This window comes from Patella vulgata, chromosome 9 (genome assembly GCF_932274485.2).
Source record: "Patella vulgata chromosome 9, xgPatVulg1.2, whole genome shotgun sequence".
Lineage (NCBI taxonomy): Eukaryota > Metazoa > Mollusca > Gastropoda > Patellidae > Patella > Patella vulgata.
Window position 1 is genome coordinate 11,558,163 of NC_065887.2, and position 15,690 is coordinate 11,573,852.

Below are 15,690 nucleotides of genomic sequence, written 5' to 3' on the forward strand. Positions count from 1 at the left end.
CTTACCGGGAAAAGATGGGCTTCTGATATCCAATATTTAAGACAAAATAAACATTTTACCATTGGTACACGAATCATGTACCATAATGCGTTTCAGTCCCAGTTCTAGCAAGAGACTCGAGGAACGAGGCTAGACATATTGCACCAAACTAAACGGCGTATGTAGACTGGAATAACCAGGCGCTAGACATTTGCATTCGATTGAGATTGTTGGCTTATTTCGCGGAACATAACTGATTTGAAATTAGAGTAAAAACGGAAACCATTACAGTATTATATGAGTTCCGACCCACTTGTGTCAATTTCTAGGTCCCAAATGTTAGCGATTTAGCTCCTTTAATATCAACTAATAGAAAACTAGTTACTCCAAGCTCCTGTTTTCATGATCATGCTTTTTCCTCGAATTACAGTTGTCTGTGCTGAAGTAAATGGAATGGATAATCCTGCTATTATCCCTGCTTCAAGTATTACAACTGTGCCAGCAGCTGATGTAGAAAACCTGCGACCAGCAAGTACAGACCCAGCTACTTTCCCTGCTGGAAGTACACCAAACGTAACAATTGATTTGACACCAGTCAGTGATGAAGAGGTAGAACTTAAATCAGTGCAGCTTGTATCACCACAGAATGTTGAATCTATTAGAGTATTTGTAATTGCAACTGACGGTTCAGAAACAGAAGCTGCATACTTGAACCCAGTAAGTACATTTTGCTTCGTCTTGATGTTATGTGTGTTTATCCGGGGTTACTGTACCTCAAGATATTTTTCCATATTGTTCTGCCTGGATGTAATGTATGCAATTATTCCTACAAACGAATACTGACAGTGTCAGCTGACGGTACCAGAATATATTTATTCCGTTTATGGATATATAACAATAGACTGTGGCGAGGCTTGGGGTTAGATATAAGAGGCTAAAGGCCCACATGATGGTTCCAGGCCCAACTTGTAATGTCTCGACACGTACCACAGGTATTATATATAGAGGGGAATTTCTCTGTCTTCACTATGCCTATAGCATTGTTTCTTCTTGACATGTGTCTTATCGAGATTCCTAATTGATGTGTATTGTAACCTGTGTTTTGCATTGTTTTTAAGGCTGATTTATCATTACCTAGCCTTAAAGCCTCATTCCCAGCTGGAACAGTAGCCGAAAATATCAGAATCGAAATAACACCAACATCTGTAGACCAGCCTACTTCTTTCAAGATTGATGTCAGAGCCTGCTTCGAAGGTATATAATTTCAGATAGTTTCTCTGGGAATAAGAACTGGATAGTTTTCGTCGTTTGGGCAATGCAGGGTCTTATGATGTCGGATCTCCACATTGGCGTGCACGAAGAACGTTCGTTTCAGGAGAAAATACTCCCGCTATTCAAATGAGAACTGTTATGTAAATTCATTTTTAACTGATATAAATATATAACCAATGGACGAGCAAAACAAAGTGAACTTGTTCCATATTTATCGTTTTATGAAATCAAATAACCATATGGATTCCTCAATTTCCTGCAATTGCGAGTTATTGCAGTACAATATAACAGATATGGATTACTTGACATGTTCTATATTAATTTTTTTAGAAACAATCACCTACTGTAATTAACATGTTGTTTATTAATTATTTAAGAAACAGCCGGACTCGGTGCATCACCTACAGTGGCAATTGGAACATCACCTACAGTGGCAATTGGAACATCACCAACCTGTAATTATATATATTCAACTTTTTCTGTTCTGTATCCGACATTAGTTTATATTAAGATGACCTCTTAACATCTATTAAACGATAAAAATCGTAATTTTCTTCGAAAATATTTTTTGGCTTGTACTATAAAAACATATGCAGATATATTCAATTTTACACATCTTGCTATATAATTTGGAATGTTTAATACTTTTGTTGCTCTTGTATAAGCAAGCTATAGTACCAGAGTTTGATAGAGATTAACCAGTCATTTAAAGCAGCCTTGTTTGAATTACTCAAGCTTTCGTAAACGATTCTAATATTCTATTAAAATATTTATTTTTATTATTATTTACAGTGGGAACAACTACACGTAAGTTAATGTATACAGTCATGTTTAAACGATAAATCATAACAATGTAAACGTAATTAAATATTGAACTTGAAATATCATAAACATATATTTTATCTTTCTATCCTATAATTTCTTTAATTATTAGCAATCAAGCAATGTCTTTTTTCCAGCACGATGTGTTGTAACAGAAGGAATGGAAAGCCCAACAGTTATACCTGATACTTACCTTGAACAAGAACCTGGCTTCCCATCGACGGATAACCCAGCAGATCTGAGACCAGGCGATGATCCATTTACAATTAACCCATCGGACACGCCTACCAACATCACATTGAAAATTACTGATGGTGAACCCGTTGATCTGTCAGAAGTAAATCTTCCAGTCAAGGAAAATGTCGACACATTTAGAGTATTTGGACGTACGGGACCTTCAGCACCTTGGACCCTACTTACATCAACTGATGTAAGTATTCGGATCTTTAACAATTCAGAAATGCCGCTGCTTAAGTCCAAATTCAGATATGTTACAATTTTAAATAAATTTTATTCTTTATAATTCTTTCGGTATTTATGTTTGGAAGATACCACGAAATATTTACTTTTAGGAATAGCAATGTTCGATAGCTTTTGAATATCTTGTCTTTTTTATATATGCTAACAGGATGATCCTTCAGACGGTAGTCTTACATTCCCACCGGAAGTAGTTGTCACAGATATTTTGGTAGAGATAAAACCCACAGACACTACCAAACCAGTTGACATTGATGTTAGTGTACACGCTTGCTTCGTAGGTGAGTATATGATATATTCTAAAATTACTGTGGACTGAAAATCTTTAATCTAACTTTCATACATTGAAACTGAGATATCGGCAAATCCTGGCCTTTAGAAATCATTTAATTAGCAGGAATCATTTTCATACCACAAAGGATATCTCGACTCAAAATACACAAACTAACATTCTCTCTCTCTCTCTTGTAGTAACAACTGGAACAGCAGGAACCTCACCTACAGGTAGGTGATAATAAATTCTAAATATCGTGTATTAGCTATTGTTTACATTATTAACTTTATATTCTGTAAATTTGAATACATTCAATTCAATATAAACTAATAGAAAACTAGTTACTCCAAGTTCATGTTTTCATGATCATGCTTTTTCCTCGAATTACAGTTGTCTGTGCTGAAGTAAATGGAATGGATAATCCTGCTATTATCCCTGCTTCAAGTATTACAACTGTGCCAGCAACTGATGTAGAAAACCTGAGACCAACAAGTACAGACCCAGCCACCTTCCCTGCTGGAAGTACACCAGATGTAACAATTGATTTGACACCAGTCACAAATGAAGAGGTAGAACTTAAATCAGTGCAGCTTGTATCACCACAGAATGTTGCATCTATTAGAGTATTTGTAACTCCAACTGGCGGTTCAGAAACAGAAGCTACGTACTTGAACCCAGTAAGTACATTTTGCTTCGTCTTGATGTTATGTGTGTTTATGTACAAAACCCAGCTTAACCGAAGCGGGGCCCTGGGCTTGACTACAATCGCGGGGCCCCTTTTGAATGGCACGCATGCGTAACACACAATTAAACGGTCTGTAATACAAGAATAATTACATAATATCTGATCACATACGAAATCTATTCAGTTCCCAATAGCATAGAAGCCTAGACCGATCACCGAGTGGAACTTCGCAGAGAAGGTTGAGGGATAGCTGGATTTTTTGTGCCAAATGTACATCTGATGCACTCGCGTGAAATTGGAGGTTACTGTACTTCAAGATCCTGTTCTGGTTGGATGTAATGTATGCAAGTATTTGCTACAAATAACGGCTGGCAGTGTGATAAACGTACATCTAATGCACTCGCGTGAAATTGGGGGTTACTGTACCTCAAGATATTTTTAACACATCGTTCTGGCTCTATGTATTGTATGCAATTATTATTACAGACAAAGACTGGCAGTGTCAGCTGTATTTTTATTCCGTTTATTCCTGTTCTCAGTATCGGAATGACACCGACATCTGGGTACATAACAATAGACGATGGCGATGCTTGGGGTTAAATATACGAGGCTAGTGGCTCACATTCCGCTAGGTCATCACCAAATGGTGGTTCACGTTCAAAATGCACCAAGTAAAGCTAAATATCAATTTGTAATATCTCGACATGTACCACAGTGCTTATATATACACGTGAATTTCTCTGTCTTAACTAGATATTTGTGAAAAACAGTACTCAACTAATACTGCATATCACAAACATGTTCAACAGAGGTTTTGATTCAACAGCTTTCCAAAAGGCGACAAGCATCATCGAACTCCACCTATATCAATGCCCAATTGATTTACTTTTTTGTCTCCCGCCTTCCGAAGAAAGCAGGGGGCTATTAAAATGGAGTCGTATGTCTGTCTGTATGTCTGTCTGTCTGTCCGTCTGTCCGTCACACTTTTTGAAACACAATAACTATCTGAGCTAGAATGTTCAAACTTGTTGTAGGTGTTTATTAGGTGAATGCCTTGATGGAGTTCGAAGATGAGCATTTTCTGCTTAGGGTAAGCAGAGATAAGCAATTTAATTGGTTGATGCTTTGTGACACGTTAACTTTAGTTCTAGTTAAGTGAGAGTGATGAAACTTGGTGTATAGTTTCATTACATCAATAACTTGACTAATTTTCAAACTTGGGGTAAGTGTTTATTAGGTCAATGCCTTGATGGAGTTCATCAAGAGATAAGCAATCTGATTGTTTGATGTTTTGGTGCACGATAACTTTGGTTATAACTAAGTGAGAGTGATGAAACTAGGAGTATAGATTCATTATATCATTACCTTGACTAAGTTCGATGATGGGAATTTTCTGCTTAGGCTGAGGAATGATAAGCAATTTGACTGGTCAAGACTTTGGAACATAATAACTGAGCTTTTAATTGAGTTAGAATGTTTAAATTTGATGTAGATGTTCATTAGGTGAATGTCTTGAGTGAGTCCAATGATTAACATTTCGAGCTAAAGCTAAGCAGACTCAATGCTTTAGGACCAGATAACTTTGATTCTATCTGATAGAGAGTGATGAAACTTAGTGTATAGTTGATAATCAGTTTGATTGCTTGATACTTTTGAAAAAAATAAATGTGCGATAAATTAAAATGTGTCATCTATTTATTTTGGGATTCCGGTGGGGGACATCAGCCTCGCTGTGGGCTTGTTGACTATAGCATTGTTTCTCTTGACATGTGTTTTATCGCGATTCTTACTTGATGTGTATTTTAACTTGTGTTTTGCTTTATTTTTAAGGCTGATTTATCATTACCTAGCCTTAAAGCCTCATTCCCAGCTGGAACAGTAGCCGAAAATATCAGAATCGAAGTAACACCAACATCTGTAGACCAACCTACTGTTTTCAAGATTGATGTCAGAGCCTGCTTCGAAGGTATATAATTTCAAATAGTTTCTCTGGGAATAAGAACTGGATAGTTTTCGTCGTTTTGTTGGGGCAATATAGGGTCGTATGGTGTATACATTGACGTGCACACAAAACGGATGTTTCGGGAGAAAATACTCCTGCTATTCATTTGAGAACTGTGATGTAAATTCATTTTGAACTGATATAAATATTAAACCAATGGACGAGAAATACAAAGTGAACTTGTTCCATATTTATCGTTTTATGAAATCATCTCACCACATGGGTTCCTCGATTTCCTGCAAGTGCTAAAGACCTGTGATGCATTAAAATTATGCAGATATGTATTACTTAACATGTTCTATTTTATATATTTTAGAAACAGCTGGTACAGCAGGAACCTCACCTACAGGTAAGGAATACATACATTCTAAATAATATGTACTGTATTATCAGTGATTTTGTTAAATCATCTGAACCTCCTGCTCCGATTGGTCAAATGCATAATCGAAAGTTCCTGTATTTCAACTACTGGTCTGGTAAATAGGCCTGTAACCTTTAGATGCCGCGCACATGGCGTCATATACGAATTTTGTATTTATAGCAAACTTTAACCACCATACTGGTTATTCGGCTAAGGGTCTTGGATTATATCTTTCCATTATCTTCAGCTTCGGAAACCCGTGTCGAACTGTCACTTCATTTTACTGTTGAAAGTGTCAAGAGTCGTATGCTTTCTTTTTTTAAAACACTTGCTTTTTCTTCTTTGGTTAGTCCACATAGCTTACATATTTTGAGTATGTTATATTAACAAGTTTATTTAATTCTGTCGACTAAAACTTAGATAATTTACGATGTATTTCTTAATGAATATTTCAGGACCACCAGCAGTTACTTCACCTACATTACCAGCAACACAAGGAACGCCATCATCACCCACAGGTTGGTACTTGCTACTCCTTCCTGGTTGCCAGTTGGCTAAATCCATATTAAATATGTAAACAAGTCCAACTATTTAAACCAGTGAGGTGGTAACTTTTACGTAACGACTTTAGATTACTGCCATGCAAGCCATTTTCTTCCTATTAAATATATATGCAGAGGGGTGACATTGTATAGAAGATCTTCAGGCCCGGTGTAAACTACAATATTGTGAAAAATTGGTCTTTAATAGGGATATCTGTTCAAAAATGATTCGATTCCCTTCAATATTTACAACGATATGTGAAATTGAAATTTCATCGATGCTGCTCGTTATGTAAATAAACCGAGGGATATCGATGCTCCGACAGTTTAATGACCTCTTTTAAATCTGATCATGTTGGTATTTTGATTTTGTTTTTCTTAATATAAAAAGGTAAATAGTTAATCTGAGTACATATTAGCATGGATTAAACCGTGAGAAATGTGACATTTTATCTACAAATGTCAATGGGGCATCGTTATTTTGATGTATACATAATACATATATAGAGAGGTGATATTGTGTAATAGGTTACGATGTAATTCATAAATAATAAATATGTAGAGGGATATATTGTATAATAGATTACGATTTAATTCATACATAAATAATTTGTAGAGGGATATATTGTATAATAGATTACGATTTAATTCATACATAATAAATATGTAGAGGGGTGTATTGTATGATAGATTACGATTTAATTCATACATATTTAATTGTATAATAGGTTACGATTTAATTCATAAATGATAAACATTTTAGTCGAACAGGTGCGACTTTGATACCCAACTGGTCCAACTTGGTTCTTAACACGCTACTTTAAAACTTGACATCTTATATTAATATAATCAAATTAATGTAAGTGAATTTGATGGGCATAAAGCTGATATACATTGATGTTTATTTTCCAGGCTGTGTAAGGGAATTCGGACCATGGGAAGAATGGGGACCATGTACACCATGCATGAACGGTACACGATCACGAACAAGGTGAGGATAATACTGCCACAGTGTATACCCATAATGAAGGGCATGAGCTGGGGGTTATTCTAGACTTATTTTGCTATTTCTAGAATAGGTTTGTTCACTGCTGTGATTATATTGATTTGGTTTCAGAAAAGAAAAAAATCAAAGAGGGGATCTACCACAGACCCCGATCTCAGCAAAGCTTCTCGCCATTTACAATCATAAGTTCCAGAATTGATTTGTTTGAATTAGAGAACGTATTGATTGGGTGAATGTTGTTCTCTTACACTGAAAAGAAGACCGGGATATTGCGAGTTTTGATTACTTGGGGTTGTTTATACTTTCTGGGGTTTTGATTTTGTTTCGTTAATTGTATTCTACCAATCAGTTTTTAAGCGAATGATTTTGAGGTCGAGTATAATTTTAACGAAGCGTCATACACATTTCATTCTATTGAATGTTACATTGTTTCTTTATTTGTTTCATAAGGAATTGTGCCACATGTTGTGGAGATAACAGCACTCCCGATGTCGAAACCGAAGCATGTAATAGCTGTCAATGTAGTTTGAACGAAGCTGATATTATTGCTGAACTGACCTTCCTGCCGGCTAACAACGAGTTGGGTTATTTGGTCAACGATCAAGGTCAGGTTGTAAAGAATAACGAAACTTTAGTACGATTTGGAAATGGACAGATGTTGGCATCAGGAGTTACTGTCGTTGGTCAGTGCCTTAACTGGTGAGTTTGATTGTATTTAATTAACAGACCTTCAACTCTTTTTTAACATCTGGGCTACACCTACGTTCCAAGTATTCTTGTAGTCTTTAATGTCTTGAAGAGATTTCGTTAAATATCTAGTTAACTCTGTGACATATATCACATGTGGGCTAGTCATATGTGGGCCAATGAGACATAGCTCTCACTATTAACTATCATGGAATTATCACGTACAAACGTACAAACCACGCCACTTGATTCATTGACATACACTATGATCTAAAGCGCATATGTTAGACCATTCTCTCCCCCCAATTGAAGAAAGTCATTTATCCCACATTGCCGTATTGTTCTGTTTTACCTTAATTGAACTCCGCTTTCGAAATTTATTTGGTAAAGCCAGTGTGTTCTTTATGATGTGATGTATTTTTCAGCACTTGTGAAATGGACGGCACACTAAAATGTACTGTCATGGATTGCGAATGTCCAGAATGGGCACCATGGAGTGACTGTTCAAAGAACTGTGGAGGCGGAGAAAGAACCCGAACACGTAATGCACAACCCGCTGGTAGCTCATCGAACTGTTCAGCACCAGAAGTCGAGCCATGTAATGAACAACCATGTTCAAGTATGTACATATATAGGATACCATTGATCATAAACCCATTTATGTTTTTTGATGGTTATTTACTAATGGTTTTCTTATAGCAAATAATCGATCAGGACTCACAGCAGTGTCCTCTTATGTCCCTAACAGTCAGCCCCGGACCCATACACTTGATCAAATATGTGCGTTTATTGTTTGAGGGGCCTGTGTATAATGAATGGTCCTGTCCGTAGATTTGTCTTGTGTAATTGTTGTGTGTGGTGCTGTCCCCATGCCCCCATGCACTTACTAATACAACTGTTATTTTAACGTAACTGCCATAAAAAAACATACCTAACGTGTGTATATATTTTACACACTTTGTGCCATGTCCATTGTATTCCGATTCTTGAATTACGATGTTATCGGTTAAATTGGAAAATAATCCCCTATATGTGAACTAAAATTCAAGTATACTTACTTCTTATGGATAAATTACCTAAACAACGCATATTAAGAGCTGACATTGCCGAATAAATATACATGGGACCTACGGAGACATGGCGCCAAAAACTTGGTGTTAAATTTGGTCCAGGGAACAAATATAATTATACAGATTCCCACTGGGCCATAAGCCATTGGAACCCACAATAATCTTTAGATTTAGCTACTTTATTTGCCAGTCCTCTACAATTAAGGTTAGGATAAATAAAATCTATAAGTGTAAGTTTACTTGTTTAACGAATGCCAGTGGGTCTTCGCCACGCCAGTCAAGGGACGTCATCGTTCATCATTATATTTTTGAATGGCTATCATTACTACAACAATATTAATTTGTTTTGTTTGTTCTGTTATAGCACCAACACCCGAATGCTGGAGTACATGGAGTGAATTTTCAAACTGCCCAACTTCAGCCTGCCTACAGACGACTCAAACAAGAAGCAGGACATGTAGTAATAATACTGCTGGCTGTGTATGTTCCGAAGCCCTTCAATCTGAAAGCCGAGACTGTGCAGTTTCCTGTCCATCAACACGTAAGTACACCATTCAAATTGTAATTCATTTCTTTTTGTTTCCTCGCCGAAATAAACATAAGCTACCTTCATGTCTTCTTTAATTTCAATTGTGCCGTGATAATTTGAATATGATAACGACGTCATTAAGATCGGTAATATTAATGATGGCATTACACACGTGTTTACTGTTTACCCAATAGCTTTACCAAGTTCAATTAAAAAAAATATACATAGTTTGATATGTCATTCAAAACATATGTATATAAATATATAATTGGACGAACTATAGTTTAAGGTTTGATTTGGAACACGAGTGGTATGACAGGTGTTTCACAAAGCCAGGTAGAAAGGTGCGTCGAAGCCATGCACTTTTATTTTTTCCCGGAAAAGCTCTGCCAAACTCACCTTGCGCCTTATATACGCATGCGCCTAATCCACCGAAGAATACGGTGTAGCTTATTTATCCACAAGTATGCCCGTTTTCGCTGTTTCTTGAAAACGTGATACCACTTTTCCTATATTCGGGAAGATTACGTAGTTAACACTGACTTTTGTACCCGGTTACAGAATGTACTGTTTGTTTACTCCGCGGAGCAACGGTAGCCAAATGGGTAAGACGCTGGCTGGCAAGCCTGGAGGTCACGGGTTCGCGCCCGGTGTTGGTCGAGAAAGTTCCTCGGTGGCGCAGGACGGAAGGCCTGATAAGGACAGCTGTCTAGTCGTTCGAATGAAAGGAAAACCGTGCATGTAAAAGATCCCTTGGTAGTTGGAATTCGACATAAGAGTAGGCCATAGCACCGCTGTCCTGGGAAAATTTTCCCCCATAGCACACTGCATGGCGTATGTCCGTCTTCATTAGCCCAGCCGGAGCAGAACAGTATTAAGTTAGACCCCATTTCATTTCATGTTTTTATTCTACAGCCATATGTGAAACGAACCAATTCTACAACAGTAATTGTTCATTACCAAGTGTACAATCATGTAGAGATATGCGACTAGGATCAACACCACAAGAAGTATACAACAATGAAACATGCTTACCAGCATGTAGATGTGAAGAAAATAGATTCACATACAACCAAATGTGTCTGGAAAGAGAAGAATGTCCATGTTTCGACAGTGATGGTAACGAATACCCAGTCGGATTTTCAACTAATAACACACAAACATGTGAAGAATGGTAGGTGTTACTCGAACAACATCTCTTTTATTCTGCACGCTTCAAAAATGGTCGACAGCCAACCGTACCGTTGTTATTTTTAAGCTTATAATTTATAAAACAACATTTATTTGTGATGTTTTGTTTACTATGCCACTATTCGCATATTTCTGGTGTTCGGGAATCGACATGGTCTGTTTTGGCATTTATTATATCATTGTCAGTATCAGGGGCGTGGTGAACATGATTTTGCGTGAGGAACAAGATCCCGCCCGGGCCGTCAACAAACAATATTTGTATGTGTGTGCGGGGGTGTATGGGGGGGGGGTCTCCCAGTGCCGCCAGGTTATATTGGGCTCTGTGGAACATGCCAGAGTCGACGATGTGACACTGATTTAGCATTATGATTCTGATTATAATATTGAAAACCGCTTTGAAACTCGAAACTATGACGCACTTAGTCCCTGGTTAGTATAACAAACGTTAAGAAGACTGTGAATAATATACAAACCCGAAACAAATTTCATATTGGGGAGGGGAGGGGGAGCTGTCAGCCTAGCCCAGAAAAAAATTGGGTGCCGAAGGCTTGTCCCAGGGACACTTTTTTAAATTAATAACCACATATTTACCTTTGTGGAAGGAGTGTGTGGGTATCCGACATCCCTGCAAACATTATCTATTGAACGTTATATAGAGCTTTTATTTGCAAGTAATTTTCGATTGGTGCTAACATGTCTCTGTTTTGCAATATCCTGTGTGTGATATGTGTTTAACCAATGCTTAATAAAATCTTAATTATTCCAGCAAATGTGATATGCTCAACGGATACGTATGTACACCAATCCAAGATTGTAAGTATTTTCTTATTATATATTCATTCAACAGTTACAAACGCTAACCAAATGCTAACATTATTTCAAGGTTCACTAATTAATTATAAAATGAACGTTCAAGTGTTTACCAAGAATAATAATATTATAACAACTTTGTCATTTTAACTTAATTTTACCTAATCATTGTAACCTACTATAGCCACCAAATAAGAAGGTTGCGATAACGTTTCTTTTCTGCACGACTGTAACCATTTACATGTTAACATATCACCCTACATAACTCCGGGGGCCATAAATATCTATTTTGTTTTGTTTACGTGTGATCGTGATCTGCAAAGTTTATTATAGAAACCCAATATTTGCATAGGCCTTGCACAGGTGTTGGAAAATGGGAGGGGGCAAAATTTGTCTTGCTCCGGCATCCCTGTGGCCAGGGAAACCGGCGACTAAGGGACAGAAGTAATCAACTGTTATGTTGATGTCTGAAGTGGCAAAAAAATACATTCGACAATTACAAATGTTATACTTGAGTGGCATTGGATTATGTGATTTGGTTTTCGAAATGTGTTTATGCTACTCTAGATCTTATGTGGATATTTTGATATATTCTACTTATATAGACTGCCCGAGTATGTTTTTTAGCTGATAAATTGTTGACCATGAATGTATTTAATGACCCAATAAATATCGTATTTATCTGATAAAATAATAAATGTCTTTTATTTGTAATGATCAGGTTGTGTATACGGCGAATGGTCAGTATGGTCAGACTGTGTCAGCAACTGTTCTGTGGGCACAGAAGGTGTACGATCACGTTCCAGGTGAGTCTTGTGCATACATATTTTACATACTACCAGAAACTGTGCTTAACTATCATTACCCGTAAAGCACAAGGCAACACACAGAGATAGAATGGGGTTTAACGTCAACTCGGCACAAACTATCGCATTTTGGGACTAACAGTGGGAGGAAACCGGAGGGCCCGAAGACAACCCTTGATGTTGGACAACAGATACCACTACTGCGCCTCAACTCCAACCGGGATATATTGCACCAACGTATAGGCGCGGAATCAAAATGCACAAGGCAAAGAACTAAGCGTATTGTTAGCAGATTGTGAAAGGATCCATGTTCTTGGTGTAAACTGATAGATGTTCACAATTTGTATGTTATTATAGTATTGGTGAATGCCGTGTCCCAAGTAGGGTCTTTTTGCTCATTTCGAAATCCAACAGTATCTATCGATCAGATTCCCCTTATTTCATATTTTATGTATAAATCTCTTGACTTGGGACATGTGATGTAGAATTGTTCTAATACAATCGTTGTTTTCATTATCCATTATAGGATTTAAGGACATAATATAGCAAGACAAATTAACTATATTTTTTTTTTCAAACTTATTTTTTTCACAGAACTTCTAACAGCCCAACATGTCCCAAACCAACAGATGTTGAGACTGAACCCTGTCAGAGCCCATGCCCATGTGTTCTCGAAAATGGTACTGAACTTCCAAATGGTCAATCTGTTTCTGAAAACTGCACAAAATGGTGAGTATTTTAATACATCATGAAGCACAATGTAATGAAGAGTAGCGGTATAATCGAATAATTTTATAATGACAAATAATTCGATGGTGGATAAATCAAGTGTCTGACGTGTTAAGATTGAAAGCAAAGGGGTCTATGGCCCCTGCCGCATCATCCCACTACAACCGATATGATCTTCATGTAGTGGGGCCCTTGAAAGTATAACAAAAAAAAAAGAAATAAATGTAATCAGATTGTGGATAAATCAAATGAAATCGTCTGATGTACTGATACCGTTTGTTATTTTGGCAGAAATAAAGCGATTCATATATTTCATGACAATATAATTAATTTTGAAACTTTTATTTCCAGCGAATGTAAGAATGGAACCCTTGATTGTGGTCCAGATGCTGTACAAGATGGTATGTACAGCAGAATAGTGCCATAGTATTCTTAAGCTCAAACAAAAATAACTGGGCTACAGATTTCTTTTATAAGAAAATACTATCTTGTAAAATAGTCTGAATTATGACTTTCACATCCACTCACACAGGGGCACACAAACATTTTCCCAGGGGAAAGGGGGAAAGGGGGCGCCATTAAAAAAAGGCCCGCTCAGCATTACAAAATCAATTATTACCCTCAGTTAGGTCGAAAAGTAGTTAGTAAGTATAGCATTACCTAATTTTTAAATGACTCAGTTGGATATTGATTAGTAGGTCTCATCTTGGTTTGATTAAATGTGTAAGAGACTACGGCAAACTGGCCATTTTCCCGAACAAATCGACCCACTCGGCAAAATCGACCCGTTTGCCTATCTGGACTAAGCGGGGGTGGGGGGGTACGCCCCTCCCCTAACACACACACACACACGCACACACACACACAAACCCCCATTTGTGCGCCCGTGCAATCAAATATGGCATATTATTATGTATTCTATCTTACGGGGGTGCTAGAAAATTATAACTGTAAAGATAATCGATTTCAATTTGCAAAATAGAAAATCAAAATTAAGTCAACATTAAGTTATAACAAATAGCCCACCATCAATGTTTGGCGGTGATATGACTCTTAATTGACATAATTTGATAATAGATAAGCCTCGTGTAAACCTTATAGCTAATTAGATGTTGGTGAAATTTAATATTAAATAATAATGAGTAATCAAATGATTAGTGTTCAATACAGTCTGATATTATACAATATATACCATGTCACGTGTAATGAAAACAAATATTACATCAAACAGCTTAAAGTTGGAAAGTTTGCGCGAGCATTTAAATTACAGCGCAGTTTAAAAGCAAGACGTTAACGCCAGGCACCAATCGTTATATATTTTCCTAATCTGGAATTATTTTATGATAAAAACTGTTGAGATAACTTTGTTTTGAGAAGCTTTATAACAAAAACGAATTAACTGTTTTGTATTTGCACATTTTAGTTGATGGACAATGGTCAACATGGACACAATGGAGTAATTGCTCGAAGGACTGCAGAAATTACAACAAGACCAGATACCGAATCTGTGGATCACCCGAGGCTGAATGTAACGGAGCTACATGTGTTGGTGACGCACAAGAAACAGAATTATGTGGTCCAGATCCATGTAAGTAATACAATATTTCTTATTAAACTGCACGAGAAACATAAATTCTTTTTTCTCTTTCTTAACAAATTTTTTACGTATATAATACATTGCATATTGTTTTAAGTATGGAAGACAATGAATGAATGAAATGGGGTTTGAGTAATGACGTCCTACTTTTCTGCACCAACCGAGATAATGAAGACTACATTTATTCACTGTAGTTAATGAAATACCTTAGACGGAAGATAGTGATGGTCAATAAATAATTATACATAAATACATTCCTTTATTACAGGCTGTGATTTCATCTTTGGCGATTACACACCTTGTAGCCAGAACTGCTCAAGCAATGGAACAGTAGGAACACGATCACGACCCAAGATCTTGGTCAACCAAAACGAAGCTAATGTTTGTCTCAGCATTGACCCAGTAGTAGAACAATGTAATAACGAACCATGTCTATGTAAGTATATACAATGTACATTTATTCTATTTCTCTTTTTTTCCATTTCAAATAGAAATAAAATAAAATGAAATGGGGTATAACGCCCTGCTTTACTATTACTTTGCTTTACTGTTCCGACTGGACTAATGAAGGCGGACGTTTTAAATGACATTGAACGAAAACGGTACATCTAAACATAGACCAGCAAAGCATAGACAATTACAATAAGAGCCAAGGATAACACAAAGATGCAATAGTAACTTAAAATGAAATGGGGTTTAACGTCTTACTATTCTACACCAACGGGTATAATGAAGGTGTGGTATGCGAGGGAAATTTTACCCGGACAGTGGCACTACGGCCTACCTTTATATAGAAAATTAACTTTGAAGGTTCTTAACAAGTGGAACCCAAGCCGAAAAATCCCGAGAAA

General features: G+C 36.9%; 1 protein-coding gene across 1 annotated transcript in view; it reads left to right on the plus strand.

Moving 5' to 3' along the window:
* Positions 1–15,690, plus strand: part of LOC126831854 (mucin-12) — a 202,925-nt gene that overhangs the window by 183,902 nt on the left and 3,333 nt on the right. The window contains exons 140-161 of the mRNA XM_056103261.1: positions 410–696; positions 1,098–1,233; positions 1,629–1,706; positions 2,044–2,058; positions 2,211–2,503; positions 2,702–2,831; positions 3,022–3,054; positions 3,215–3,501; positions 5,340–5,475; positions 5,828–5,860; positions 6,328–6,390; positions 7,327–7,405; positions 7,871–8,119; positions 8,533–8,726; positions 9,542–9,718; positions 10,622–10,880; positions 11,664–11,710; positions 12,429–12,513; positions 13,108–13,242; positions 13,594–13,643; positions 14,666–14,830; positions 15,108–15,275. Of these exons, the coding sequence (XP_055959236.1) occupies positions 410–696; positions 1,098–1,233; positions 1,629–1,706; positions 2,044–2,058; positions 2,211–2,503; positions 2,702–2,831; positions 3,022–3,054; positions 3,215–3,501; positions 5,340–5,475; positions 5,828–5,860; positions 6,328–6,390; positions 7,327–7,405; positions 7,871–8,119; positions 8,533–8,726; positions 9,542–9,718; positions 10,622–10,880; positions 11,664–11,710; positions 12,429–12,513; positions 13,108–13,242; positions 13,594–13,643; positions 14,666–14,830; positions 15,108–15,275 (3,099 nt within the window). The remainder of the gene's footprint in view (positions 1–409; positions 697–1,097; positions 1,234–1,628; positions 1,707–2,043; positions 2,059–2,210; positions 2,504–2,701; positions 2,832–3,021; positions 3,055–3,214; positions 3,502–5,339; positions 5,476–5,827; positions 5,861–6,327; positions 6,391–7,326; positions 7,406–7,870; positions 8,120–8,532; positions 8,727–9,541; positions 9,719–10,621; positions 10,881–11,663; positions 11,711–12,428; positions 12,514–13,107; positions 13,243–13,593; positions 13,644–14,665; positions 14,831–15,107; positions 15,276–15,690) is intronic.